The 26,807-nt window shown below is 46.2% G+C and overlaps 6 protein-coding genes and 1 non-coding gene across 7 annotated transcripts; 3 read left to right on the top strand and 4 right to left on the bottom strand.

Moving 5' to 3' along the window:
• Nucleotides 1–75: 75 nt before the first annotated feature.
• LOC101763495 (universal stress protein A-like protein) lies at nucleotides 76–1,029 on the bottom strand. Its single transcript, XM_004981708.3, has 3 exons — nucleotides 689–1,029; nucleotides 375–600; nucleotides 76–292 (listed from the first exon to the last, which is right to left on the bottom strand). The coding sequence occupies exons 1-3, from the start codon at nucleotides 924–926 to the stop codon at nucleotides 202–204; spliced, it is 555 nt and encodes a 184-aa protein (XP_004981765.1). The 5' UTR covers nucleotides 927–1,029; the 3' UTR covers nucleotides 76–201.
• Nucleotides 1,030–1,356: 327 nt separating this feature from the next.
• On the bottom strand, nucleotides 1,357–5,900 carry LOC101763090 (tetratricopeptide repeat protein 4 homolog). Its single transcript, XM_004981707.4, has 7 exons — nucleotides 5,457–5,900; nucleotides 5,184–5,375; nucleotides 4,901–5,101; nucleotides 4,714–4,794; nucleotides 2,199–2,346; nucleotides 1,862–1,954; nucleotides 1,357–1,771 (listed from the first exon to the last, which is right to left on the bottom strand). Exons 1-7 carry the CDS (start codon nucleotides 5,793–5,795, stop codon nucleotides 1,701–1,703), a joined length of 1,125 nt encoding a protein of 374 aa, XP_004981764.3. The 5' UTR covers nucleotides 5,796–5,900; the 3' UTR covers nucleotides 1,357–1,700.
• A 76-nt stretch (nucleotides 5,901–5,976) lies between these two features.
• On the top strand, nucleotides 5,977–6,049 carry TRNAR-CCU. The gene has a single exon. It is a non-coding gene; the product is annotated as a tRNA-Arg (tRNA).
• A 1,014-nt stretch (nucleotides 6,050–7,063) lies between these two features.
• Nucleotides 7,064–14,580, top strand: LOC101762681 (kinesin-like protein KIN-12G). Its single transcript, XM_004981706.3, has 21 exons — nucleotides 7,064–7,352; nucleotides 7,520–7,675; nucleotides 7,780–7,863; nucleotides 7,977–8,096; nucleotides 8,198–8,311; nucleotides 8,482–8,574; nucleotides 8,801–8,890; nucleotides 9,017–9,087; nucleotides 9,216–9,290; nucleotides 9,427–9,514; nucleotides 9,664–9,722; nucleotides 9,820–9,883; nucleotides 9,960–10,025; nucleotides 10,154–10,306; nucleotides 10,388–10,492; nucleotides 10,570–10,805; nucleotides 11,132–11,201; nucleotides 11,303–11,356; nucleotides 11,531–11,590; nucleotides 11,693–11,772; nucleotides 12,323–14,580. The coding sequence occupies exons 1-21, from the start codon at nucleotides 7,242–7,244 to the stop codon at nucleotides 14,202–14,204; spliced, it is 3,831 nt and encodes a 1,276-aa protein (XP_004981763.1). The 5' UTR covers nucleotides 7,064–7,241; the 3' UTR covers nucleotides 14,205–14,580.
• Nucleotides 14,581–15,551: 971 nt separating this feature from the next.
• LOC101762280 lies at nucleotides 15,552–16,873 on the top strand. Its single transcript, XM_004981705.2, has one exon. The coding sequence runs from the start codon at nucleotides 15,994–15,996 to the stop codon at nucleotides 16,432–16,434; it is 441 nt and encodes a 146-aa protein (XP_004981762.1). The 5' UTR covers nucleotides 15,552–15,993; the 3' UTR covers nucleotides 16,435–16,873.
• A 242-nt stretch (nucleotides 16,874–17,115) lies between these two features.
• On the bottom strand, nucleotides 17,116–19,769 carry LOC101761859 (protein STRICTOSIDINE SYNTHASE-LIKE 3). Its single transcript, XM_004981704.3, has 3 exons — nucleotides 18,937–19,769; nucleotides 17,865–18,032; nucleotides 17,116–17,780 (listed from the first exon to the last, which is right to left on the bottom strand). Exons 1-3 carry the CDS (start codon nucleotides 19,551–19,553, stop codon nucleotides 17,369–17,371), a joined length of 1,197 nt encoding a protein of 398 aa, XP_004981761.1. The 5' UTR covers nucleotides 19,554–19,769; the 3' UTR covers nucleotides 17,116–17,368.
• A 691-nt stretch (nucleotides 19,770–20,460) lies between these two features.
• On the bottom strand, nucleotides 20,461–26,784 carry LOC101761464 (transcriptional adapter ADA2). Its single transcript, XM_004981703.3, has 12 exons — nucleotides 26,451–26,784; nucleotides 26,121–26,364; nucleotides 25,469–25,534; nucleotides 25,270–25,395; nucleotides 25,116–25,191; nucleotides 23,818–23,884; nucleotides 23,676–23,734; nucleotides 23,494–23,559; nucleotides 22,819–23,041; nucleotides 22,435–22,645; nucleotides 21,175–21,474; nucleotides 20,461–21,045 (listed from the first exon to the last, which is right to left on the bottom strand). Exons 1-12 carry the CDS (start codon nucleotides 26,501–26,503, stop codon nucleotides 20,839–20,841), a joined length of 1,698 nt encoding a protein of 565 aa, XP_004981760.1. The 5' UTR covers nucleotides 26,504–26,784; the 3' UTR covers nucleotides 20,461–20,838.
• Nucleotides 26,785–26,807: the final 23 nt, after the last annotated feature.

The raw sequence follows: 26,807 nt of genomic DNA, 5'->3' as shown, positions 1-26,807 counted from the left end.
GGTTCTATTGATCTGTGCCGGTGAACAATCTGAGATATTCTTCTCAGGAAACAAAGAGGCATTTTGAACAATTTGCGCAAACATACCCTAACATCCATTCCTTATTCGGTCTGTACATTTTTCTACGAACATAGTAATACACAGATACAGACTGCAGAGATACTGCACACCATTACTAGTACTCGACAGAGTCACCGGAGTTCACTTGGCGTGCGCTTTGGTCGGCTTGACGACCAGCACCGGGCAGCAGGCGTGATGGCTGAGGTAGTCGCTCACGCTGCCCAGGAACGCCCTGCATCGTCGTCATCACGAACACAGACATGAGCCACAGAGAATGTTGTTTGATTTGCGTCGTGTGCAAATGCCGTCGTTACCTCTTGATTTTGCCGAGCCCCCGACTGCCGAGGACGAGGAGCCCGGCTTGGAACCGCTCCACGGCCTGGCAGATGGCCTCCTTGGCGTCGCCCTCCACGACGGCCGCCGTGGCGTCCACCTGCCGCTCCTTGCACATGCCCAGCGCGCGCGCCAGGATCCTCCGGGAGTTCTCCTCCTGCGCCTTCCGCATGGACTCCACCGCCGCGGGCGGCGCGTACGCGATGCCTTCGGATCAGCAGCGGAGCACGCCCGAATTACCCAAAGCATCAGCGTCCAGTCCCATGGTTAGAGGGCGGGCAAAGACTAGCGTTACCGTGCGTGGCGATGGGGTAGACGAAGTGGTCGACGGCGTGCTGGGCGTGGACGACGACGAGCGACGCGTCCGGGTGGCACCGCACGACGTTGTCCAGCGCCCACGACAGCGCCTGCAGGCTCTCCTCGCTCGCGTCCACGGCGGCAACCACCTTCAGCGCCTTGGACACCGGCCTCCCGGCGCCATCTTCCGCTCCCGCTCCGGGCGTCCCGCTCGCCGCCGCCTCCGTGTCCTCCATGGCGCGCTCGGAAATACGGCGTACGTGGCTCTGGTTTAATCCTCGGCTCGATACGGGCGGCACGGGACGGGATAGATATGGGCGGAGGCGGCCGTTCGCTTGCTCCGCTTCTCACCTCTTGCTTGAATGCGTTGTGTGTGCCGCCTCTTGTCTTCCATGCACGCATCCGAGGTTCGCAGAGCAGACACCTGCCCCCGGCTCTGGTGCGCCATCGCGGCGCCGCGTGCCACTACTGCCACCGCTGCCGAGGCGTTGTCAAGTGCCAACGAACATGTCAGCACAGCACAGATCACCGGCTCCCAGAAGGATACACCATACATGTCCTTTTGCAAGTACATTACTCGCTCTAAGAGCAAACATGTAAACTTCGTAGGGTCGAACACAAACAACCAGGAACGAGCGTCTGTAGCCGTGCAACCAAAGCAAGGCGAAAACAAAATGGAGTTCAGTCTCAACTCCCAAGCCCATTCATTAACTAGGGACACAGCATTGCAGTTGAATATGACCCCAGTATCATACTACCTTCAGGCCAAATGCTGAATTGGTCCAAGACAAAATTCACATTACATCGCGTTCTCTTTTCCGTCTATCTCGATGAACACACTTACACACTCCTTGGCATAAATTAAACCGAAAGGTGTTTTTGTGGAGACTGAAAGAAGTACACTCCTTTAAAACCCCAAGATGATGAACAATCGGGCATCTTCCGATTTCTGACCATATCCACTACCACCTTCCAAATATGTTGAACAGAACCTTGATGCGCCGTTTTTATTATGGCAAAGACCAATTTCCAGCATTGAAATCTCTGTAGAAGGTGGTCTTTCTTGAGACAACAAAGAATACTGCATGGAGAAAGACGGAGTTTAAGTTCTGAACTTGGTACTGTGGATTCTACATGAATTATATAGAGTATACAAAAATTGGGAACAAACCAGGGATTGCGGGAATGATAAAGTCTTTGTCCTGTAGCACTTCTTGAAGGGTTTTCCCTTCTTTTACTTTGATCCACTTACTAGAGCCTTCAGCTGCACATAATGCAAGGAATTGTATCGATACTCATTAATACAACATTACAACACAAGAGCATCTCACTCGATCGTAATTAAGCTAATAGAAGAATATAGTGCAAGCAATGTGCAAGATCACTTTCCTAACAGCAATAAAAAGGACAGTAGTGTTCATATACCATGCTATTTTCTTTAAGTCTGAACTGTTCGGTATAATAAGCTAAAGATAAACAAAAATAAAGAGCATGCTTAGTTTACATACCTGACAATACAATTGTGCTACTCTGGCTAGTGTCATTTTCTTCATCCTCCCCATCAAGTAGGCCATCTGGAAGAGACTTCGAGTCTACAGTGCCTTCTAGAAGATATCTTAATCTTTCACTTTTGGACAAAGGTTTGCCAAAACCACCCTAATGTACAAAGGTGACTAATAGTCAGTTAAAGAGTAGCAAGTGACCTTCTATGTCCTAAAGCTGATTCTGTCACAAAACCTGCACTGGCATGCCGAATCTTTACAGTAAAGAATGAGCGAAAACCCAAAAGGTTACTTGTGGACTAGATGGTGAAAACAGCAATCACCCTAATGTACAAAGGTGACTAATAGCCTTGTAGGACATTTCAACATCGCCGAAGATGGAGAGGACGCTGTTTGGAGCCAGCATCTTGAGGACGAGGTAGGTATGGTTGGGGGTCACCATGAATCTCACTAGCATTGGCCTGCCAAAGATGGCATGGTAGGAGGTCTTAAAGTTGGCAACCTCGAAGGTGAGGTGCTCGATGCGGTAGTTGTCGTGGTTGCGAACGTCACCGGCAGGACGACTCTCCCAATAGCATAGGATCATTTGCCGGGCACTACGCGGTAGAACGGGTCTTCGCAGGGAAGGAGGCTTCAGGGTCTCCGTGAAGATGATGTTAAGGCCGCTGCCGCCATCGATTAGCACCTTGAAGATGAGGACTCTGTCTATGGTGGGGCACACCACCAACTGGTAAGACCCGGGGTCCGGGATGCGCACCCAGTGATCTTCCCTGGAGAAGGTTATGGGCATCTCCGACCAGCGCAGATACTGGACAGGTGTGACTGAGACGAAGTGCATTTCCCACCTTTGCAACTTGTGCTTGCGGTTGCTGCAAAAAGCTTTAGGGCCACTGATGATGATGTTCACTTCCCGCTCGGCGCGCTAGAACTCGTCGTTGTCGTTGCCGGAGGGGGAGATCGTAAGACTAAGAACTCGAATGGTAACACAAAGACGTAAGGTTTAGACAAGTTCAGGCCTCCGGAGAGTAATACCCTACGTCTTGTGTTCTGGTGGATTGTATTGTTGATCGCAGGTGCGAAGAGTTAACGTGAGGCGGGATCCCTTACCCAGGGGGGCGCCCCTAGCCACCTTATATAGGCTGACGACCTAGGGTTACAATCTTCTGGCAGCGGGGGGACCGGGCAACTGACTATGTGGCGGCATTCTTCGGCTCCTTCGCGCCCGGCGGTCCCCGTGCTCCTAGTGGCGGCGGTGATTTCTGGAGAGGGAACGGGGTGTAGGCGAAAGCCTTGTGCCTTCTTGCGGGTCAATGACAGCGACGCCCCCGGACGCCACTTCCCTTCTTGAAGGCGTCATTCTTTCCCTTTTTCTCTCCCTTACGGTGAGCTTCCGGGTGAAAGCCTTGACCGTGTTGGTCGGACCACGACGGCGCCAGTGGCGTCGCCCCCTCCATTGAGGCATCGTCTTGGAAGCTCAGCGGGTTCTTGCTACCGTCACTGCAGGGATCGTTGCTGAACGCCACCCCCAGTCGTCTCCGGCCGGTCAGGGTCCTCGTGGTGGTTGTCTGTTCTCCTTGGGAAGTATCTTCTTCTGTGCCTGCCTTCGTTTAGATTCGTCCACCTCGCCCGGGTTGCTTAGGTCGTCGTTGTCTGGCAGATGCTTTGTCGTCCCCTCTTCTCTGGCGGATGCTTTGCCGCCGTCGTTGGTTGCTTCGGGCGGATGCTTTGCCGCCATCGTTGGTTGCTCCGGGCGGATGCTTTTTGCCGCCGTCGTTGGTTGCTTCGGGCGGATGCTTTGCCGCCGTCGTTGGTTGCTTCGGGCGGATGCTTTGCCGCCATGGTGGTGCTGGTTGGGTGGATGCTTTGCCACCGTTGTTGTGTTCGGGCGGATGTTTTGCCACCAAGAGCCTGATGTTTGGGTGGATGCTTTGCCACCGTTGTAGTTCTGAGACCTTTAGCACCCTTGACGAGGTTGTATCTTTTGGCAGGTTCAGGAGAGTAGCTGTGTCTAGGTTTGTGGGTTCGAGTGTGCTTCCTCTTTGTTGCTTTGAGTCGTGTGGTGGTTGTTTGTGTGTTTCTTTAGTGTTTCTCTTTCTTTGGTCCTTTGTGCTCTCGTGCTGGTCAAGCTCTGTTTGGCTTCATCGAGATTGTGTCTGTAAACTGCTTTCTTCTTAATCGAAAGGTGCTAAGGCACTCTAGAAAAACTAATAGGCAATAACAACAATGAAGTACAATCAATAAACAATAGTTTTGCGTATACTAATAACACTTCAATTACATTGGTTGTTAGATTATTAGTATTTCCTAATTCAGGGGACAGCTTAAATGTGCAGCCATTACAACATGTTCTCTGCTAACCAAAAGACTTACTTATGGTTCACCCAACAACAACGGGATTATCCAACATCACAACTTGTTATTAAAGCCCTTTTATCATAATGTTCAATGAAGCAGCTACATCCCATGATGCTTAGATTTTTTTTATTAATAAGCAATTGTAACCATAGCGCTTAGTACATACCTGATAATACAACTCAATGGTATACCTTGTGTAAGCGTGGTTCTCATCCCATGGCAATGGTGGAGAACTTTCTGAGAACATGTTTGATAGTTAAGGATACTGTGAATTCAATCATGTTACTTATACATCTACACATTTAACTCAATCAAAGAATGCACCATGTAATTTCAGAAGGTCAGAAGGATATGACATCAAGGTGGGGCGAAAAAGTGTCCGTCTCCGGAAAATCCTCAATGAAATCACTCGACATGACCTCTGGGTAGAGCAGAAGAACAGGCCAGTGGAGCACACCCTGCTCATCCAGCTTCGGCTTCTTTACCCCTGTCAGTTCTTGATAGGCAGGCTCCCCAAGCTTCACCCCTCTCTTCTCCACTGAAGCAGCAAGATCCTATAAACAACACAACAGTACCAGTCATTCCCACACATTTGAATGGTAGTATAGCAGCGTTATTCATTTGGCAAGAAGAGACCTTGGCTGCGGCGATTGCTTGTGCAACTTTGGCTCTTTGACGTTCTTGCTCGCTCAGTTTTGCGTCCACTTGCGACAGTAATTTCTTGAGCTCCTCATTAGCGGGGTCCTGCTCGAGCCCTCTCCGGCAGAAGGACGCGGCGTCCGGCAACAAATCGAGCGCAAGCGCCGCCTTCACCGCCCGGTAGTACGCCTAGCTACAAGAACATCTCACATCACGCCGCCAGCTCCTCCACTGGATCCAAAACGCACTAAAGCAATAAGGGACGGTTACCTTGACACTGGAGGGGGAGAGGGCGATGGCCTGCTCGGCGTCGTCGAGGGCCCGGCGGTGGTTGCCGAGGAGGAGGTTGACGTGGGCGCGGTTCGCGAAGAGGACGGAAGCGTCGGCGGCGGCCGCGGCGTCGAGGGAGGTGAGGGGCTCCATCTGGGCGATGGCCTTGGTGTAGCAGGAGACCGCCTCGGCGTAGTGCTTCCGGCCCATCCGGACGAACTGGTTGCCCTGCTCCTTGAACTCGCGCGCCGCCGACTCCTTGATGGCGGCGATGCCCGCCAGGTCGGCCTGCTCGCTCTCGGTCAGGGGCTCGGTGCCGGGCTCCATCAGCAGCGCCATGGCTGGCGAGTTGAGTTGTTCTCGCTCTCGGTGCTTCGGCGGCTGCGGCGCTCTTCGCTCTTCTCCCTTTGCCGCCGCCGCCGTTCCGACGGCTTCTCGAAGGGTCCTCTTCGGACCTGAAAACGGCCCACTGCAATTAGATGCAAACAATAACCATTATCTCTATGTGACACCACACAAGGCGCCTGTAGCTCAGTGGATAGAGCGTCTGTTTCCTAAGCAGAAGGCCGTAGGTTCGACCCCTACCTGGCGCGTCTTTTTTTCCCAGTTTCCGCCTGTTGTTGTTATTTGGCTTGAGCTTGAGTTTTTTTATGTTGTATGTAAATTTTTTTGTTCAGTTTTTCGCCTCTTGTTACAACTGACCATGAGTTTTTTTATGTTATATGTAAACTTGTATGTACTGCTTTCTCCTTAAATGCATCAGCAGCGTTCTTACTTTTCTTTCAAAATAAGGTTGATGATATACGAGCCATTAGCTAGACTGTTGCAAAAGTTGCAAACATATTATTTGGTGTAGTTTGTAACTGTTCGATAAAAATAACCATAGCGAACTAAGAGTAGCTCATTCGGTTGGATTGTGGTAGAACCTGACCACTCGGATTCAACATCTCTTAGATACATATTCAAAGAATTAACGGTAATATTATTATAGGGATAGATTGTGATGTATGTGTTGACTTTGTCAATCTCAATATTCATTGGTGCCAAACTCTCAGAGGTGGTAATAAGTGTAGGATTTGTATGCTTATATAAAATCTTGTCTGAGACCGCGTCTCCCGCGGTGGCGTAATGTGGTGAGCGCTTATTCACAACGCACGCTTCAATTTTTAATATGACAACGCAAGAAGCGGGACGCGCCTCGCCGCACGATTCTAGACCATAGTTGTATTCATACAAATGAATGTATGCACGTGTATGTAAATATTTTTAAATACCAAAAGAAACTATATTAAGGATTATTTATAAAATGTAGCATTTTCATCTTTAATTTAAAGTAGTATAGCGATACCGTATTATCGAAGTTGTTCGTAGAAACAATTCTGTATTGTTTTTAAAAAAAACACAAGTAGGCACGTTTGTTTGGTAGTATTATTAATGAATCTTTCATGAACACGCCGGCAAAATATTTCAAGAAGATGAACACGTGCTCCATATTTCGATTTTTTAAATGAAAATTTTGAATTTTCATTTATGTACTCCATTCAAAGCCTACCGATCTGGACGATTGTCTTGCTTTCGACTTCAAGGCCGCCAGTCGCCCAGTCCCCCACACTCACGGCCTCGCGCTGCTGCGTGGACGCTGGACGCGACCCCAATTTCAAAATTGGCCAACGGCTCCTCGCCTCCGCTCCCCATTTCAAACCAAGACCCCATCTCAGCTGCCGCCTCCTCTGTTTCCGCCCCACCCAGCCGCGGAAGTCCTCCTCCGCCTCCGCTGCACCCGCGATGCCGTCGGACGGCTTCGACGACGAGCTCGGCGGCGCGAGCGTCGCCCCCTCCCCCGCGCGGTTCGAGCTCCAGGAGGACCCCGCCTTCTGGAAGGACAACAACGTGCAGGTAGGGTTTCCTCCGCCTCGCTGCGAGCTGCCTCCTCCCCTTCTCCCGCGCACTTTCTACTCCATTAGCGGCAGTGCCCCGGTCTAATTCGGCCGGCTCGAGCGGCTGTGTCCGCGGGCATTTCGTCGAGTACCTATCGGTGGTTGCTGAACTGCTCCAATCTGCAGGTTGTGATCCGTATCCGGCCGCTCAACGGCAGCGAGATATCGCTGCAGGGGCAGAAGAGGTGCGTCCGGCAGGATAGTAGCCAGAGTCTTACATGGACTGGACATCCTGAGTCTCGGTTCACGTTTGATCTCGTCGCGGACGAGCATGTCACGCAGGTGCTCTTGACACTCTCGATTCCCAATTATTCGCATCTATTTGCTTCTTCTGACTTACTTATTTGTGCAAAATGTATAACTGCTCCTCATTTGGTGCTCTTCAGGAGAATATGTTCAAGGTTGCTGGAGTGCCCATGGTGGAAAACTGCATTTCTGGCTACAACAGCTGCATGTTTGCTTATGGGCAGGTTAGCAACAGGTTTCACTTGATGCTGCAGATTCTCAAGGTTTTTGGGTGCCACAGGCACAAATTGTGCAATTCTCTGTTTATCTTTCAACGCTTCGTATCTGCTTTTGCTAGACTGGAAGTGGAAAGACACATACAATGCTTGGTGATATAGAAAATGGGACACGGAGGAACAATGCGAATTGTGGTATGACGCCTCGAGTGTTCGAGCATCTCTTTGCTAGAATCCAAAAGGCAAGTCTCTACGATCTGTTGCTTTTCTGATGCCTCATTTTGGCATTTGGCTGACATGTCATGTTAATTTTATTAGCTATGTTCTTCGCTACTGTTTGCAGGAAAAGGAAATAAGGAGAGATGAAAAGCTCAGGTTTACATGTAAATGCTCTTTTCTGGAGATATATAATGAGCATATTCTTGATCTGCTCAACCCAAATTCCGTAAACTTGCAGGTAAGTATCATGCAAGGTTTCTGTTACACAGATCTTTATTGTTTTTTCATCTTCTGTTCAAGTTATGCCTAGACTACTCATACCTCCTGTTCATTTAGTATTGACTGCTTTTTCTTTCTTGCGTATTTCTAAAAACAATGAGCTGATTAGCTCCGGTTGCTTTCTTGCAGATAAGAGAGGATGCCAAAAAGGGTGTCCATGTTGAGAATTTGACGGAACATGAGATCTCCAATGCTCGAGAAGCGCTTCAACAACTTATTGAGGTTAGTTGATAAAATGTTTGCATTTTTTTTCTTGTGTTCTGCTGAGGTTTATCTCTGTAGTTGGGATTGTTAGAAGCTTGGATCTTTTTTACCAGCTTCAAATGCAATCAATGATTGCCCAACAATCAATGATTGCCCAAGTCACTTTAATGTATGGTACCCAAGTTTAAGACTCAGTACATGAATCAAACCTTAAGAGTTAAGACATTCTGCATTTTATTTTCAGGGGGCAGCAAACAGAAAGGTAGCAGCCACCAATATGAACCGAGCAAGTAGCCGCTCTCACAGTGTTTTCACTTGCCTTATAGAGAGTAAGGTATATGAAATAAATAATTTCCAAAGATCTTTCTATGTTAAGATGATGTTGTACATGCAATCATGTTATTGTGGGCAACATCACTTATGTGTTTCCCTTTACTCACTCTTGAAATTAACCATTTAGTGGGAGTCGCAAGGTATCAACCACCATCGATTTTCTCGGCTCAACCTTGTTGATCTTGCGGGCTCAGAGAGGTAAGTTGTTCAAGTAGCACTGTCTATAATTATTTGATACGACTTTAATAGATTTTTAGTGCGAGCACACACTTTTTTTTCATTCTCTTTCACCTTCAAATTCAACATGCATGGCTTCTGCTGTGCAGGCAAAAGAGCTCAGGTGCTGAAGGAGAGCGCTTGAAGGAAGCTACCAACATCAACAAGTCACTCTCAACTTTGGGGTTAGTTGATCATCTTCTAACATATACCTTAGACTAAAGTAAATGTTTCATGTTTTTTATGAACTTAGCGCACTAAGCCAGATTCTCAAAGCATTACACTTCTTTTAAAACTATTTGGTCTTTGGCATTCTTGCAGACTTGTCATTACGAACCTCATTGCTGTATCAAACAAAAAATCACACCACGTTCCCTACAGAGATTCAAAATTAACATTCCTCCTCCAGGTAATATGCAAAACTGAGACAACAAAAGTTCTCATGTTGTAAGTTGAAGGCTAAGGAGCTATTATGAATTTGAAAAAATTTCAATTCAAATTTGCATTACGGTCCATTTATGATAAAACTTTTGCTTATGTTCTATCTCTGCTTTATAGGATTCCCTAGGAGGAAATTCAAAGACGACTATAATTGCAAACATAAGCCCATCTCATTGGTAGGTTCCTAATTATGATCTGTTGTTCTATTCAGTTGCCCTTCTATTTTGAAACAGTTCTACGTGATATATTATGACACTCTCCTTTTCTTCCCAGTTGTGCTGCTGAGACACTAAGCACATTGAAGTTTGCGCAACGAGCTAAATACATAAGGAATAATGTATGCAATATTTTGCATATTAATTATGATACAACTCTTTTTCCTGCACGCATCAGCTAACCATTACTCTACATAGGCTATCATTAATGAGGATGCCTCTGGTGATGTTCTCAGCATGCGCTTACAGATCCAGAACCTTAAGGTATAGATGACTTTGAGCTTTCTCAGTTTTTTACTGTATATTGGAAGCTGTTTCCCTAAATATTCTATCACATTGACATTTGTAATTTTTAATTTATCATGTATATTAAAATTGATACGATATTGCAGAAAGAAGTTAGCCGTTTGCAAGGACTAGTAGGTTCTGATAAAACTGAAGGCCTTGGTTCTCATGGATTTGTCTGTGAGTCTCCTAGCATGTTCAAATGGGATCAAGGTCATGGCACATTCAGTCCACTTAATTTTGATAAAAGGACTACGCAGGTACTCATAACTGTATTTGCTCGTAGAACTTGATATGATTCACAGGGACTTACATTGGTTTTGTTGGTGTGCTGTGTTCAGAGGAATGATTACGATGCTGCCCTTGTTGCTGCTTTTAGGAGGGAGCAAGTGAAGGAAGCACAATTGAAGGCAACAATAGCTGCAAAGCAGATTGCTGAACAGCTGGTCTGTAGTTAATAACCAAAGAAAAAATGTGCACAGGTAGTCATGTATTTCTAACTTAATGTTTTGTTTCTGCACAGGCAGCTCAAAAGACAGAAGAGGTAAGAAGTTTCAAGATGAGGCTCAAGTTTCGTGAAGATCGGATCAAAAGATTGGAGCAGGTTGCTTCAGGAAAATTATCTGCTGAAGCGCATCTTTTGCAAGAGAGGGAAAGCCTTGTGAAGGAGTTAGAGGTCCTGCGGAATCAATTAGATCGCAATCCAGAAATAACGAAATTTGCAATGGAGAACCTACAACTAAAAGAAGAGCTGCGAAGGTTAGCATTGCTGTTAATATCTTAGTGATTTTAAATGATCGTGCACCCCTGTTGGCAAAGAATAATTTAATCTTGATTAAACTATTGTTTGAATTAGTTGTTTTCAGTTGTTAACTCTTTATTGTATTGCTACCAGTCACTTATAACTTGTTGAATATTTTATTGTGTGATTATCAACTCAATTTACATTGTTGTGTCACTGCTGCAAAGGAGTAACCAATTCTTGTATAATTTATTGTCTGAATAATCTCATCGGTCTGACTCTTTGTTTATCTGCTTTGTGTTGGAAGCTTAACAGCACTTTATTTGTTCTTAAAAAAAATCAGGTTGCAGTCATTTGTTGATGAAAGTGAACGGGAAATGATGCATGAGCAAATAATTATTTTACAAGATAAGGTACATCTAGGTGTTGATGGGGCTGAGGCAAACTTTAATTATTACCTCTTTTACTTTCTAGAAGTAGTGAGCTTATTCAACATCTCTAACTTGATTTGCAGCTGCTAGAGGCTCTTGACTGGAAGCTTATGCACGAGAAAGATCCTGTTAACAAGGTTTGCTTATAACTATACGCAAAATTCTGAATGTAGGATGTCACTTGTGCGTCTATTAGTAAATCCTTGACTTACATAGAACTAATAGCTAAGCCATTTTTTTGTTATACTTACTTCACAGCAATATTACACGCTTACCTGTCAATGGACTTAGATTTATAATAAATTGTGCAGGGCCTCTCATTATTCGGGGAGTCAGCTGGTGATGAGGAAAATGAGTTTCTTCGTTTGCAGGTTGGTGTTAGAGTACTTCCCGTGAAATATCACTCTGATTACACCTTTGTTTATAGTATGCTTGTTCGTTTGTGGCTGAATCCACTTTATAATTTGTTGCAGGCTATTCAGAATGAGAGAGAAATCGAGTCATTACGTAAAAAATTGACCTTCTGCGTCGAAGCAAAGGAGAACCTTGAGAGGTATAACTATTTTCCTTCCTTTGGCATGCTGCTACAAGGGCTTTTATTGCTTCATAATCAATATGTTTCCTTCTTCCATAGTACACTGTGATATTAATGATTATAAAGATGGTAAAGAATAGTGTATCTGTTGGAGCACATATAGGATGGTTAAAATTCTGAAGCACTGTGGTTTGTTATTTTCAACTCATTTACTATGTTGCCTTTGATTCGCTTGTATTCATGTACCAGTACCACTTTACCAGATATAGCATGTCTTGTCGTTCAGGATTTGCACGGTAATGTTAATTAGAATTCATAATGTTTGAAAAGGCCAATCAGTAGACCATTTATTAAATCATTCATTTGCACTTCTCAATGTCAACATTGCTGCTGATTGTACCTGATAAATTGCATTCTGTGTATGTTTCTTTTTTTCCCTCTCTAGGAACTAGAAAATCATTTTTATGTTTTTATGGAACTTGCATGTGTGCTATCAACTACTGTTCTGATCCCTAGTAAAAAAACTATTGTTCTGATGCCATTACCTGACGTACCAAAAAATGTGCAGGCGTGTTGATGAACTAACCATAGAGTTGGAGCTTACAAAGAAACATGATGACACAAATAATGAATGCAAGGCTGTCGAGCTCCAGGACCAAGGAGAGGCAGGTTTACATAACTTATCTGATGCTCAGGTAGAACTTAAGACTTTGGTTGACGCAATATCTTCTGCAAGTCAAAGGGAAGCAGAAGCTCATGAAACTGCAATTGGTTTGGCCAAAGAAAATGAAGAATTGAGGATGCAGCTTAAGGTTTTGATTGAGGATAACAAGAGACTGTTTGATCTGTATGAACATGCTACTGTAAATGTTGAGGCAAATCAAGATGGAAACTGGCCTACCATTCCTGGAAATGAACATGCAAGTGATCAGCAAGGTAGTCATCCTTTTGGAGAAAACTCTGTGAATGAAGATCTGCCTACTGCCCCACCAGCAGGCCCATCAGATTTGCATGCACCCAACTCATCCAGCATGGAAGAAGAATCTAAGATAGCAGATGAGAAATGCATCAACGAGGACAACTTGTCAAGGAATACATCTGCTGAATTGCGTCTTCAGCTGGAAGAGATGCACGAGGAAAATGATAGACTTATGGGTTTGTATGAGAAAGCTATGCAGGAAAGGGATGAATTCAAAAGGAAGATTTTAGAGCAAAGCAACTCTGAAACTGTAGAAGAGATTCGGTCGGATGAGAAAGATGTTGAAATGAGTGAAGCTGCAGATCCTAGGAATCTTGGAGTGAAACATGTTCATGACTCTACAATTTTGGCTTTGAAAGAAGTGCTGCAGCTTGTTCGGACTAAGCTGGAGCTTGTCCAAGACAAGGTTGTGTCTGCTCAGGATGCAGTAAAATATTTTGAGCTACTCGAAAGGGTTAGTAGAAAGGCGGAAGAACTTTCTGCAAGCATTCAGCTTCATCGTCTAGACGTGCAGCATGGTCAGGAAGAAACCAATGCCCTGAAGTCTGCACTGTCAGAATCACAAGACAAGAAAGATACTTTTGAAGGCAAGTATTTCTTGCCTGCAGCATCGTGTTGGAACTTGGATTTGAAGATCAAAGCCATTGCTTCATCCAAGTTTGATTCTAACTTTGCATTGATGAATCAAAAGAAGGAACAGTTGAATCTTCTCCTAAGTCGCAAAAACCAACTATCTGCTATGAGAACAAGGGCACATGAATCTGAAACTGAGTTGCGCAGAAAAATTGATGGCCTTAAACTGAAGCTTCGCTCTTATGAAGCTCAAAGGAAGGAGGAAGAAAAGGTTCTGTTCGCTATTGATAATCTGGATACTTCTACTGCATCGACACACAAACCAAAGAATTTTAGTAAGGCAACTGATCTGCTGAAATCTGAGGAGGAGCGGATAAAGCTTTCATGCGAACTGCAGAACGCCCGTGAACAGCTTCGCATGGTTCACAAGGAAATAAAAAGTATGCAGAAGTGTGATTATATTGATTGCGAGATTGCACTCCTTGAAACAGAAATAGAAGATTGCTGCCTCTCCTTGCTGGAAGCAGACATTGAGAAGTTTATCCGTGACAACACGTTGACAGAGGTTTGGGAGGGTGAGGCGAAGAACATGGAGGCCTTGCTGATTGACTACCAGGACTGTGTTTTCCATGTGAACTTGAAGGAGGAAGAGATCAAGGTGTGTGAGGAGTCCTTGCAGCATCAAGCCAGGGGCCTGGATGAACTGCACTTGAAGCTAAATCAAGCGATGCGGGAGCTGGGTGAGCTTCTGCAGGACGGAAGAAGCTTAACCTCTTGCAGTCTGGATCAATCCATGCTACCCGTTAGCGAAAAGGTGGCAACGGATCTTGAAGCCGTCCGGATCCATGTCGCTGAAGCTAAGCAGCTTTTGCTTCTCGACAGCCAAGCAAATTTGTGAACCTGCGCGACTAGCCTCAGATTCCACCGACTGACAGGCTACTGTCTTGTCTTCATCTGCTCAGTTACATTCGTAGCAAGACGTCAGCGATGAGATGCTGGCATGCTGCTACTTGTAGTAATATGCTTTGTAGGATGGCAACGTCCTGATTTTTTTTCTTCTTCTTGTGGCCACCTATCCTCTGGTGGGCTAGCTTCAAGTCATAAACAGGTCCTTCGGTGTAAACTTATAGGTGCAGGACAGGAACTGGGTTGACATGATACCGAATACATGGAGGCTTGACATCTAGTTTCTGTAACTCTCTAGACTAATAACAGCCAGTGAGTGGACTTGTATCGTAAGTTAATCTGAATTCGGGTGGATGCTTTTATACTAGTTCTTGTGGAAAGCTATACAACACGAGTGTGTTCTGCTGCTGGAAATAGTGTGCCATGTCCGTATAGCTCGTTGTGTCTTCTAGCGTCTGGGCGTCTGGCGAATGTTTCTTTGTTTTTTATCCTCTAGACTGCCTGGTGACGTGTTGGGGTATTTGGATACGAGGTGCTAAATTTTAGCAGGGTCACATCGGATGTTCGGATGCTAATTAGGAGGACTAAACATAAGCTAATTATAAAACTAATTGCACAGATGGAGTCTAATTCGCGAGACGAATCTATTAAAGCTAATTAATCTATTATTAGCAAATGGTTACTGTAGCACCACATTGTCAAATCATGGACTAATTAGGCTTAATAGATTCGTCTCGCAAATTAGATTCCATATAATTAGATTATATTTAATACTTCTAATTAGTATTAGACATCTGATGTGACAGGTTCTAGTTAACTAGCACTAAGGTAATTTCGACTTCTGTGGAAGCTTCTTCAGCTCTCGTCCCGTTGCTTAATTTGCCTCTTGCTCCACTGAATCACTGACCAGCAGCTGACCGATTGAAACCGATGTCCAGCTGGCATTTTTGCCATTTTCTTAATCGAAACAACCAAGTGGCGCAACCTTGCAGCCCTAGAGTTTAGACCACAACCACCGCCATTTGACCCAATCAATCGATCACGCCACAAGACGGACACCACCATCCAAATCATCCATCCAGGCATCCACACGACCACACGTCCACACCGCCTGGGGGGGGTGCGGCACGCAAATCAATCTCCCGTCGTCTACACCAGGGAGGAGAGAGAACCGCGAATCCTTCGTGGCAAAGCGTCCTCCGCCGTCGGATTCCACAGCCCGGGCCGCGTGCGCACGCGGCTGCGGCGGCGCTCGTCCTGAGCCGGAGCCACTGCGTCCAGCGAGCAGCCGACTCGGACTCCACCCATCCGCGGTCGGCACGCGACGGCCGTCCCTATCGCGTCCCCCGTGGCATCGCCGCGTGCGGCGGGCCAACGTCAGAAGCCCGCCGTGTTCCGACGAAAATGTAATGCTTTTTTTCCTGGATTTCCCGTTTCGCGGTCGCCATCCGGCGGACGGGTGAAGGAAAATTGGGGATTGATTTTTTCTTCCCCTCCCTGGCGAGCAAGAAAAAGGAAGCCCGACGCCACGCACGCCATCGCCGCCACAATCTCCTCCTCCTCGTCTTCCTCCCTCTCTCTCTCCTCCACCACCAACCAATAAAGATCGTCTCTAAATAGTACATACCAGTGCATCCGAGAGTAGGAGGATATCTTGCGTAGATTCTTGGCAGGTTGTTTTGGCAGCCGGCGTCGCCTTGTCCGGGGCGGTAAGGACTCCCAAGAAACAGAAGCATCGGCGGCGGGCGGGGCTCGTGATCAAGCGGGGAAGCGGGGGGCGCATGCGCGAGTACGGGCGGCACGGGGAGGAGGAGGAGCATGAGCCCCAGCCGGGGTGCGGGGAGGGGGCGGGGCAGGCGGCGGCCAACTGCGCGGCGGTATGCTGCTGCTGCCCGCTGGCGCTGCTCGACGTCCTGCTGCTCGTCACCGTCAAGCTTCCCGCGGGCGTCATGCGGCGGGTGAGGCGGAGGAGGAGGCGCCACCGTGTCAGCCGCAAGAAGCGGTCGGCGGCGGCGGTGGCGGAGCCCGCGTCGCCGTCCGGGAGCAGCGGCAAGGCGATGATCGGCGCGGCCTCGTCGCCGCTGGAGACCGAGGAGGAGGAGGCGGCGGCGGCGGTGTCGGAGTTCGAGCGCGAGATCATGAGCTCCCGGTTCTACGGCGCCGGCTTCTGGCGCACCGTCTCCTCCGGCTCCAGCTCCTCCGCCTCCATGCGCCACCAGTAGCAGCCAGGCAGCGCGCGCCTCCTCTCCCTCTCCTCCTCGCAATTTTGCTGGGTGTTATAGCGAGTAGACACAAGCACGCCAAATCGCCAACAATCACTCGATGAGTTCTTGAGGCTTCGAGCGTTCTTGGTGGGGTGCCAGTCGATGCAGCAGCATCGTGCGTCTGGCCGTGCACTTGTTCTTGATCGACACGTGCGAATCTGTCCCGTGTGGATTGGGGACTGTTGGATTCGTACGCCATTGTTTTGGGCTTGGACACCTTGGACCACACCGGCAGATGCAGCAGCATGGGATACAGGTCCTGGTCCCCCATGTAAGCCAGCAAATGCTGGAACTGGAACGGTGGAATCTGAAAGTTGTGTTCGAACAATCTGTCATTTGTGATTGTTAAGCTAATCAATAAGTTCATAAATCATAACAGATCACAGTTCATCATCGATGCAGTTTTTTTTCCCTCGTCTGCGTGCCTTTTTGCGATACGTTGCATTGTGCATCCCCGTTTGGATGTTTCTCGTGGCGTCCGTCGCCGGCTGGACCCGTGGATTCGATCCCCGCCCGCGACCGTAGAAGATCCGGCACCATGCTCTTCACACTTGCGCCCTTTCGAAGATCCTGATGCGCCTTAAATTATTTTTGGCATTACCAAATATAAATATACGACGATGAGAAAAGATGGTTCTCTTCTTTTAAAACTATATATACGCATGCATTACCAAATACAAATTGGAACAGATCGAAGATTCGAAGCCAGGAACACACGTGACAAATCTGGATTCATAAAACACGAGCTGTTCATCATTCCTAAAAGTTCGAGGGGGAATCTAAAACGTCAGCAACTTACATTGCTAGTACTAAAAAAAGGGCAGGGGAGTCAAACAGCTCCAGTTTGCTGTAGCACCAAATTATTGGGATCGATGGAATACGACCGGGGCGGCTAAGACGCCTTGGTGAGGTCAAAGACGGCGATGAACGGCATCAGGACGGACCCTATCCAGAGCTTCCCATCCTTCTCCTCCACCTCGCTGACGGCTCTCACCACCTCCCCCTTGGTGTCCTCCAGGATGTCCAGCACCTCGCCGTCGGGGCTGTACTTGATGATCACCGCGTGGAGCCTGCCGCCGATCTGACTCAGGTAATGGTACTTGGCGGGGATCGGGAGGCTCAGCAAGAACTTCCTCAGCTTGACATGGCGGCTCATGAGCCGGGCGTACAGGCTGCGCCGGCAGTGGATCGCCACCCAGAACTCGCCCTTCTCGTTGGTCCGCACATTGTCTGGGAATCCAGGCAAGATGGCGAAGAGATCCACGGTGCCTGCCTTCTCGCCTTTCAACCAGTATCTGCTCAACCTGTCTCCACAAGAACACAAACATTCAGTGCCTGATATAAAGTTGAAGAAAGCTTAAACCAGATGTAAGGAAGAGAATACAGACCTGCCGCGCGATCCTTCGCAGAAGACAAAGAATGAGCCATCCTTGCTCATGGACACACCATTGGGAAATTGGAGGTTGCGGTGCAGTACTGTCGTTTCCTTTGTCTGCGGGTTGTATTTCAAAAGCCTCCCAGAGGGATCTCCAGAGAAAACCAACTGCATGAAATTCCTGCAAATGAATGACCAAGCTTACTGATAAGCTACAGAACATACTTCAAACAACCTATCTCTAGGTTTTACAAGATCCAAGGTGACTTAGATCTAGTGGACTTGTTTGGAAATTGAGGCATTGTATGCTTTCCCGATAAAACAGTGGAAAACAGATTAGTGCCTTAAGGCACATTAATAGACACTAAAACAGGTGAATTTTACATAGAAGTAGAACAGTCGGCACACCTGAAGACACAGTAGACACTAAAATAGGTAAAAGTCAGATTAGAACTGCTGTTCTCAATTTCAAAAAAAAATAGAACTGTTCTCCCCAAAGAGGCAATTGCTCCATTTTAGGTTTTTACATTGACCCCTTTACTCCTTTTCATTGTTCTGTTGGAAAGCACGAGATTCTACGATGGGAAGGGGATCAAAGCTCAATGCGGTTTAAAAAAGGATTAGCGGGAAACTATACTGCCCCATAAATCAGCAGTCAAGATGATAGATGGACAACTAACCCAGTTATAGGATCCTCATGTTTCAGATCACCGATTCGGCATCATTACGGTTTGCTTGGTTTGGTGCCTAAATGTGCCCAAGCTGCACAAGGCAAACTTTGGCCACTCTGCCCAATTTTGGCCACCATTTGGTTTGGTGACAAAATTTGGCATGATCACCCTCTACTTTGGCTACCCTATTTTTACTTGATGGCCAAAGTTGGCCAAAATGACGGCATCAATTTGGTGGCCAAATTTTGGCCGTACCAAATTTAGCTTGGCTACTATAGTAGATGACAGTTTTAGATGCAGACCAAACAGGACCCAGGTCTATCACTAACCAACCAACACAGTGAGATGAAAATGAAACAGGCAAACAGCAGCTAAGCAAAGCAGAGGAGGGGAGAGGGGCATGGCATCACAGACCGTCTCTGGTAGTGGATGCTGGAGTCGGTGAAGTAGACGTTGCCCTCGTCGTCGAGGTCGAGGTCGTTGGTGAAGTTCAAGCGCACGCCCTCAGCCTCCGTGGCCAGCGGCGTGGCGAGCCCGCCCTCGGGCCCGACCTTGAGCAAGCCGAAGTATGCGTCGGCGATGTAGAGGTCCCCGGTCCTCTTGTCGAAGCGGAGCCCGAGCGGGCGGCCGCAGATGTGCTCGTTGGGGAGGTACTCGAGCGGCGACGCCCTGGGCCCGCCGCAGAGCTCCTGCGTCCAGCGCGGGGACGCCGTGGCGAAGTGCGCCCACCGCTCGCCGTCCCAGAAGACGACCCGCCCGTCGGCGACGCCCGTGTACGGCCCGCGGCCCCGCGGATCGAAGGCCACGCTCTCGGGCCCCTGCACCTCGCCGCGGAACCGCACCTCCGCGCTGCGCAGCCGCTCGCGCGCGTCCGCGTGCGGCGGCATCTCGGCCGGGTCCGGGAGGTCGACGAAGTGCGCCTCGAACCCCGGGAAGTCCACCATGCTGCCCATCCGCAGCGGGTCCGTGCCGCAGAACGCCGCGACCGCCGCCACCACCAGCGCCGCGGCCACCACCCCCGGCGACGCCATCCCCGCTCTCGATCCCTCCCGTCCCCCGCGCGCGCCTCCTCCTCTCGGTCGCTCGCGCCGCTTGGGTTTCTCCGCTGCGCGCAGGCGCCCCCGCGCCCACTGGTGGAGGTGGGTTTCGCTCAGCGAGGAGGAGAGGGGTCCCGGGTCATCACTTCGTCGCGCCGAGGCTGCCGGGGGCTTTGTATATTTCGCCGTGGAAAGAAACAGGGTGCGCGCGGCCGTCGCAGCCCGTGCGCGCTCCACACATGCCAACTACCCCCACGGAGTGCTCACATGATCCCATCCCTCCGGCACGTGTCTCGGCTCTTCCCTTTTCTTCCACGGCGTTTCCGTGGTTCGTGCATAAAATGGACGTACCAACAAGACGATAATGGCCAAGCAGGTCCTGCACTGGTAATAATGTTCCTCGAAATACTTCTTTGAGAAAGCACGGTTGGCTTGGCTGCCACCTTTTTTTTGTTTGAAAGGAAGGCTTCCCATAATTTTCTTTTTTTTTAAAAAAAGTATGCATGACTATCTTTTGAGCGACCACGAGATCACTCGGATGAAATTACGGTAGTTTTGACATGTTTGCATATAAAACAACCAAACGTGTAACAGGTGTGACGTTTCAGCCTAGAAGACAGTCGGCTCCGCAGTACAGTCGATTGCAACACTCAGGTCTGGCAACCAAAACTCTACAGTTTAATGAGGAGCTGTGTCCCTGTCCGTTAAGTTGCAAAATCAGAGCATTTCGTGTCAAGAATTCAGCTTCTCGTGATGTAAAAGGTTAAAGGTCCATCTCGTGATGGTGAGTATTGGTTTCTTCAACAGAATGGACAGCCAAGAGCTAGCTGAAGGCTCTGCTCTTGACCGAACCAACAAGCACAACAAAGATGCAAAAGCATCCCAATACAGACGGAAAACATTTTGGCTGCAAGATGGAATTTTAATAATCAATGTCTGATATTGATACAATGGCATAAAAATAGGGCGACAATGTTACATACACGATGATACATAAACTCAGGCCCTATACCTACAACAAGGCACTAGCACATCTGCAACAGTAAACTCTCAACAATGGCGACTATCCTCGAGGAAAGAACTGCAATGGCAACTCATGCTACACATTCTCGTTGGCTCGATAATTTTACAATTTGGCCGGAATGCCTTATTGTGCTTCAGACAATGACACAAATTTCAGGTTTTAACTATGGTCGACTCAATTTTACTACAGCCTCCACCTTCAGCTATGGTTCGGAGGAGAAACCAATATTTGGTTTTTTTGGCAAGTCAAGCATAGCTAGACAGTCGGAGCCTCCTCATGGTTGCCCAGCTTTTTTGTTACCATATCATAAACAGTATCTACTTTGGTAGGATCAACCTTAAATAAGACATGAGCATCTTCTTTCTTGTGTACACTACCCTTGAATATCTCCTGCATCAGCACCTCCTGCATTCTCAGATAATGACTGGGCAGCAATCGGTTCTGACAACATAGAAGCTTTTCCTGAAATAAAACGGATGGATCATTCTTTTACTGTAACAAATACAAAACGCATGAACAAGACCACAGGACTAATATGCAGAAATGAGCATGAGTCATCGAACAGGGCACTTGGATTTCAGATGCACTTACGCTAGCACTTAATAACTCTGCCCCAGGAAGACCAACTATATCCCAGTCATCCCACTGCTTCACACTTGTAAGTCCTGTGGTTTTAGGAGAATCTAAGCCAGCACCACCTTTCTTTGGATCCAAATTCCCATCAGACTCAATTTTTACAGGTCGATTCATCTTTTGTACTGATTTGTTATTTGGAATAAGTTGGCCACTTTCCTTAGCTTTTTGGGCATTTAGCTCGTATTCCTTTTTCCTCTTTTGCTCTATGTGTATCTTTGCTTCAGCTAGTGTACGGCATCCAGCGGAACGACATTCCTGAGAGTCAACAAAATAAAAGTAAACAATCACATTTATATTTGCACAACGGAACAAATTGATGCTACTAGAACCTTAAGGGAAGACACACATGTCGGTAGTGTTCTACAGAACTTCCTCAAAAAAACCAATATCAAATGTCAAGAACAAGATTGATCAGTAGCACAAATTCATTCTATTGCATGTTTTCCAGGAAAAGAAAAGGAAGCTTCCTTCATATGCGAAGCCTAGTAAAAAAAATGTAGTCAAGACTGTACTATAGAAGAACTCAAGCGCAACTTCCAAGATGAAATATCAAACATGTAATGTTAGTGCACTAAAATATCATCAGGTTCGCCCCACAAGAACGTCTGGAAATGTAGTGCAGTTCATAAGAATAAAACAACAAACTGATAATTGGCTGGGCCAATGGGTGGGTGCGGTGGAACAAGTGGGAATACAAGAGAAAGCCAAATGAAATTAAGAAATTATGAATGCTGCACTATGTGCAGACCTACAAACCATCTATGCGAATAAGGAATGGTTCACAAAGTACAAATTCAATGTGCCACAGAATTTTGGCACTACTTTATCTTTTATTTTGTTTAATAGAAAAGAAACTGTGCTGCTAGTTTAATATTCTCTTGTTTGAGGCAGTTTTTCAGATCATTGCACATTTGTGGCACATGTAACCTACCTACTAAGAGCAAAAAGGAAACATTTGTGGCAAGGAATTTAGAAAGGATTAGTTCTCAGCCAACATTTCCAGTTGCATTTAATATGTGTTCCTTTGCATGTAAATCTATCCACAATAACTTTCTCAGCTTCATGTAGCACAAACATATATAAAGATGTCGATCCATGAACAAATAGTTCTAGCAGATTGACCGTGGAACTCCAAATTCAATCATTCTATAAAAAGAATGAGAAATAATTGCTGTAGTTGATTCAGTAAGAGAAGGCAATGAACAAAAACAATACCTGAAGCTCTTGAATTCTCCTCCGAATTTTTCGCTCTTCTATGACACTCCTAACAAGGGCTTCATGTTCCTCCTTGGAAAGAAAACGCATGAATACCTTATAGCGATGGTAAACTTCCTTGTCTTCATTTGTAAGATCTTTCTCCAAGGGATTAGGGAATAACAAATTTCTTTCCAATATGAACTCTTTTCTCCTTTTCCTTTCATCAAGCCTACAAAAGCAACAGTTACTTTGCATTATTAAACATTCTAATCAATGAAATAAACATACAAACATACTTACACTATTAACTCAGCAACTAAAGCATTTTGAACAAAAGTTACCACAATAATACAGCTTTTTCTGCTTAGTAGGAACAAAAGAATTGCTTCACTCTGAACGAACCTGGACAAGTAAATACGCAGCACACGGAGTTTCAGTTCACGATCAGTTTCCGAGTCAGTTTCTTTAAATTCCATCTCAGCAAGCGCTTGTTCAGCGTCATTATCATACTCTGGGTCAAACTCATGTCTCTTTGAATTGTATCCACTCAGTTCAGTCAAAGAAGGGCCTTCATCTGCAGAATATCTGGGCTTCTTCACACCAACACTTCTATCAACATGACCATCTGGCACATACAAATTAAATATGCCAAGGATCAACATGTAGTTTAGGCAGTAATGTGAAGGTAAAACAATACTTCCAACAGCTTTAATTAAAAAAGGAAACACATTCTCCACTTCAGACCACACCATAAAGAGATCATGTATCTCCATTTCATTTCTTATATATTTCCAGCACAAAAAAACCCATTTAATAATTAAAGAAAAGGATATAGCACTAGCAATAATCTTGAGCATTCCATTCTTAAGAATATGACATTCTTGATGAAAACATCTCTAAAATTTAAAACCGTACGAACACATTCTAAGAATTGTTTTATTTCAATTTAATTTGCCCATTCGTCACTGGTAAGAGAACAGTAAACTGGTGTTATTATTGACACAAGGGCATTGAGAACCTGGGTGCTGAGTGAACATAAAAACTAGAAAATAACAATGATGTATTCATCTATGATACCTTCAACTTTTGATATGTTAGCACCATCTTTATTCTGTCCAGCATTTGAAGCTTTTTTATTTGCACCTGCAGTAGATCAACCAGAAGCCAGAATTAGCACAATATGAAAACATTTCTAGACGTAGACCAAGGATGCACTGTTACAGGATTGGTCGGTCTAATTGGTCATTTCCAATACATACCACCAGCCATGTGCGAAGGAGATCGACCTGCAGGACCATCACCAAGTGCTTCTTCCAACCTATGCAAGATCTAGCTGGTAACAAGCCTCTTTGAAGCTTAAGTGACATATTCATAGGTATTCATAGATAAATAATGGCATACTTGACCCTGGAGGGAGAAAATGGAGATTCAGCCTTAGGAGTCAGTTCGCCAGGTAACAGCGAAGTCCCTACATGAACAAAGAAGAAAGATGAGATATACAAACAAGCCAATATAGTAAGATATCTTCTCTTCAAATATCTACCTACTGTTGTTATTCTTCTTTTTATAATTGAATAATACAGAGCAGCAGTTAGAAAGTAATTGGCGTCCCGACAATCGGAATCATTACAGAGTTACCAATATAAAAAAAACTTATAGCAGCAGTGTTATTTGATTATCAGCTCGTGCATGTGTGTAGATTCTTGTGTTCATGCCCGTGCATACACACAGAGATGGTGCTGCTGCCGCTGACAGTATTGGGGTAATGAGCATGCTGATATATGTGCATACTATCATTCTTCTTTCCGTTAGACCCACAACCCACAAATTAACGTACGTGGATATGAGATCAACACAGGAAAATTTTTCATTTAAAAAATCATACATCCGTTTGAAAGTAACATACTGCAGTTGGATGGATAGCCCACTAAAACATGTCCTATAATGGGGTTAAGACCAAATACACTAAGGAATAGTTAGTTATGAGATTTCCAGTACGGTTGTGGTGCCATCGCTCCCAAAAATGTATACCGATCCAAAGTAGAAGTGTTTTTGCCAAGACACCACAATGGCAAACACAGCCTTAATATTTCAAGATGTGAAGACAAACAGCAAGTGACCAAACACATGTTATATTGTAGCCAACGACCGGATACTGCAATACAAATTCCACCTAAAACACTAAATCACATCACCTATGACCAACTAACATATACTAAGTGGGTGTTTGGATACGAGCTACTAAACTTTAGGAGGGTCACATCGGATGTTCGGACGCTAATTAGGAGGACTAAACATGAGCTAATTATAAAACTAACTGCAGAACCCCTATACTAATTCACGAGACGAATCTATTAAGCCTAATTAATCCATCATTAGCAAATGTTTACTGTAGCACCACATTATCAAATCATGGACTAATTAGGCTTAATAGATTCGTCTCGCGAGTTAGACTCCATCTGTGCAATTAGTTTTATAATTAGACTATATTTAATACTCCTAATTAGTGTCCAAACATCCGATGTGACAGGTACTAAAGTTTAGGAGTGTGTTCCCAAACACCCCCTAAACTAGGTCAGCAAGCATGAACCAAACCTGATGACTGGACAGTAAGAAATATCTCCCACTAAGTCAAGGCTTCAAATGCACAACAAAATGTACTGATTGTTTCCATCACCTAAGAATAAATTTTGACTCACCTTTTTTACTCTCACCCTGTACTTTAGCCATAGCAAGAAGTTCCTTCCTGTTCTTGCCATTAACATGCGACATATCCTACAATCATGACGTTGCATTGAGTTAAGCAGTACCAGGTAACTTATTGATCTATAAACAGGTAGAGAAAATAGTTACAGGGAGGGGATAACAAGGTGAGTTCATGTATGCTGTTGTGTAATGATCAATGCACTGTTGCTTCGACTTGGTACCAACATGCTCTGCAACTTCAAGCCAGTTTCCCAGACCATACATTTCAATTCCCTACAATCATGATGGGTAAACAATCAAATTACAATTCCCAGGATGTAAATGTACCAAACAGACATATCAGTACCTCAAGAAGGAGGATTTCTTCATCTGCATTCCAATCCGGGCAAATAAGTGGGAAGGACAGGTTGTCCTGTTGCAAAACAACATTCAAGTCAAGACATCATCAGGAATAACAACCTTCACAGGATACAACACTAAGTGTTTAAGTGCTCATATAGATATTAGTTACGATTTTTAAATTAGCTACTACTGGGTTGAGAAAGGATTAAAGTAAAATGCAGTTTGGCTAAGAAATGATGAAACCATATAACATTTTGGATAAGCAAGGCTAGAAGGATGAGTTTACTTGGGGTTAACGAATAATAAGCCCGAATGTTCTGCAGCAAGCAAGGGCAAAAAGGATGAATGTTTGTGTCAATTAAACCTTGGGCGCTACACTTATCTGCTTTACATTTTGACTTAGGTAGCGATCGGCTCTGAACTTCTAATTTTAACTGTTAACAGCTTGCTCACCAGCTCAAAATGCTTCAATAAACAATCAACAGCTGCAGCTTGTACATGCCTTAGCAAGTTTAGCATTAACTAGACTAATACAAATTACAACTCATTTTGGAGGCTGGTAAATCAAATAAGCATTGTACCACAACTGAAAATTTGTGGAGTGCTACCCAAAACATCAAGTCAAGCAAAGATAACATAAGCAAGAGTACACTAACCATGACCCTGTAAGAATGGTTGCTCCGGTGTGGGGTGACTTCAGCGCCGACGGAGAAGCACTCGACGCAGAGGTCGAAGTCAGGGCACTTGGAGCATTTGATACGTATCTTCCCGGAAATGTCCTTATTACAGTAGTTGCAGTGGTACAGCGCCTTCTTGCCCCCTCCCTCGCCTGCTCCTCCCATGGCCGCGGAAATGGTGTCCGTCGCATCCCCGCTCGACGATACCCTCCTCCGCTTCGACCTGCAACCAGCACCAGCTCATCCCTCCGCGCGCGCGAGGTAGCATAACGAAATCGCAAATCGGGGAGGCGGGTTAACGTGCGGAACCTGTGGCCGGTGTCGTCGTCGCCGGAATTCGGCACCCCGCGGGACCGCCCCATCGCGAACCCAAACCCTAGCGCAAACCCTCGAAACCCTAACCCTAGCGAACGCGCCGGTTCGCTACGCCGCCGCTGCTAATCGCATCGGGTAGAATTGGGGTCGGATTGGGAGGGGTGATCGCGACGGAGGAGGGTCGATTGGAGTTGGGGATTTTTGGTAGATCTGGGTTTGGGTTCGGATTGGGGATTTTTTTACATGTCGGATTGGGGATTCGGGGATCGAGGTGTCGCGAGAAGACGACCATCAGAGAGAGGGACAGAGACGAGGAGGTCAGGTCAGTCGGTCAGAAGTGGACTCGGGCTG

Source organism: Setaria italica, chromosome IX, assembly GCF_000263155.2.
Source record: "Setaria italica strain Yugu1 chromosome IX, Setaria_italica_v2.0, whole genome shotgun sequence".
Taxonomy (NCBI): Eukaryota; Viridiplantae; Streptophyta; class Magnoliopsida; order Poales; family Poaceae; genus Setaria; species Setaria italica.
This window is presented reverse-complemented; position numbering and strand designations above follow the sequence as displayed.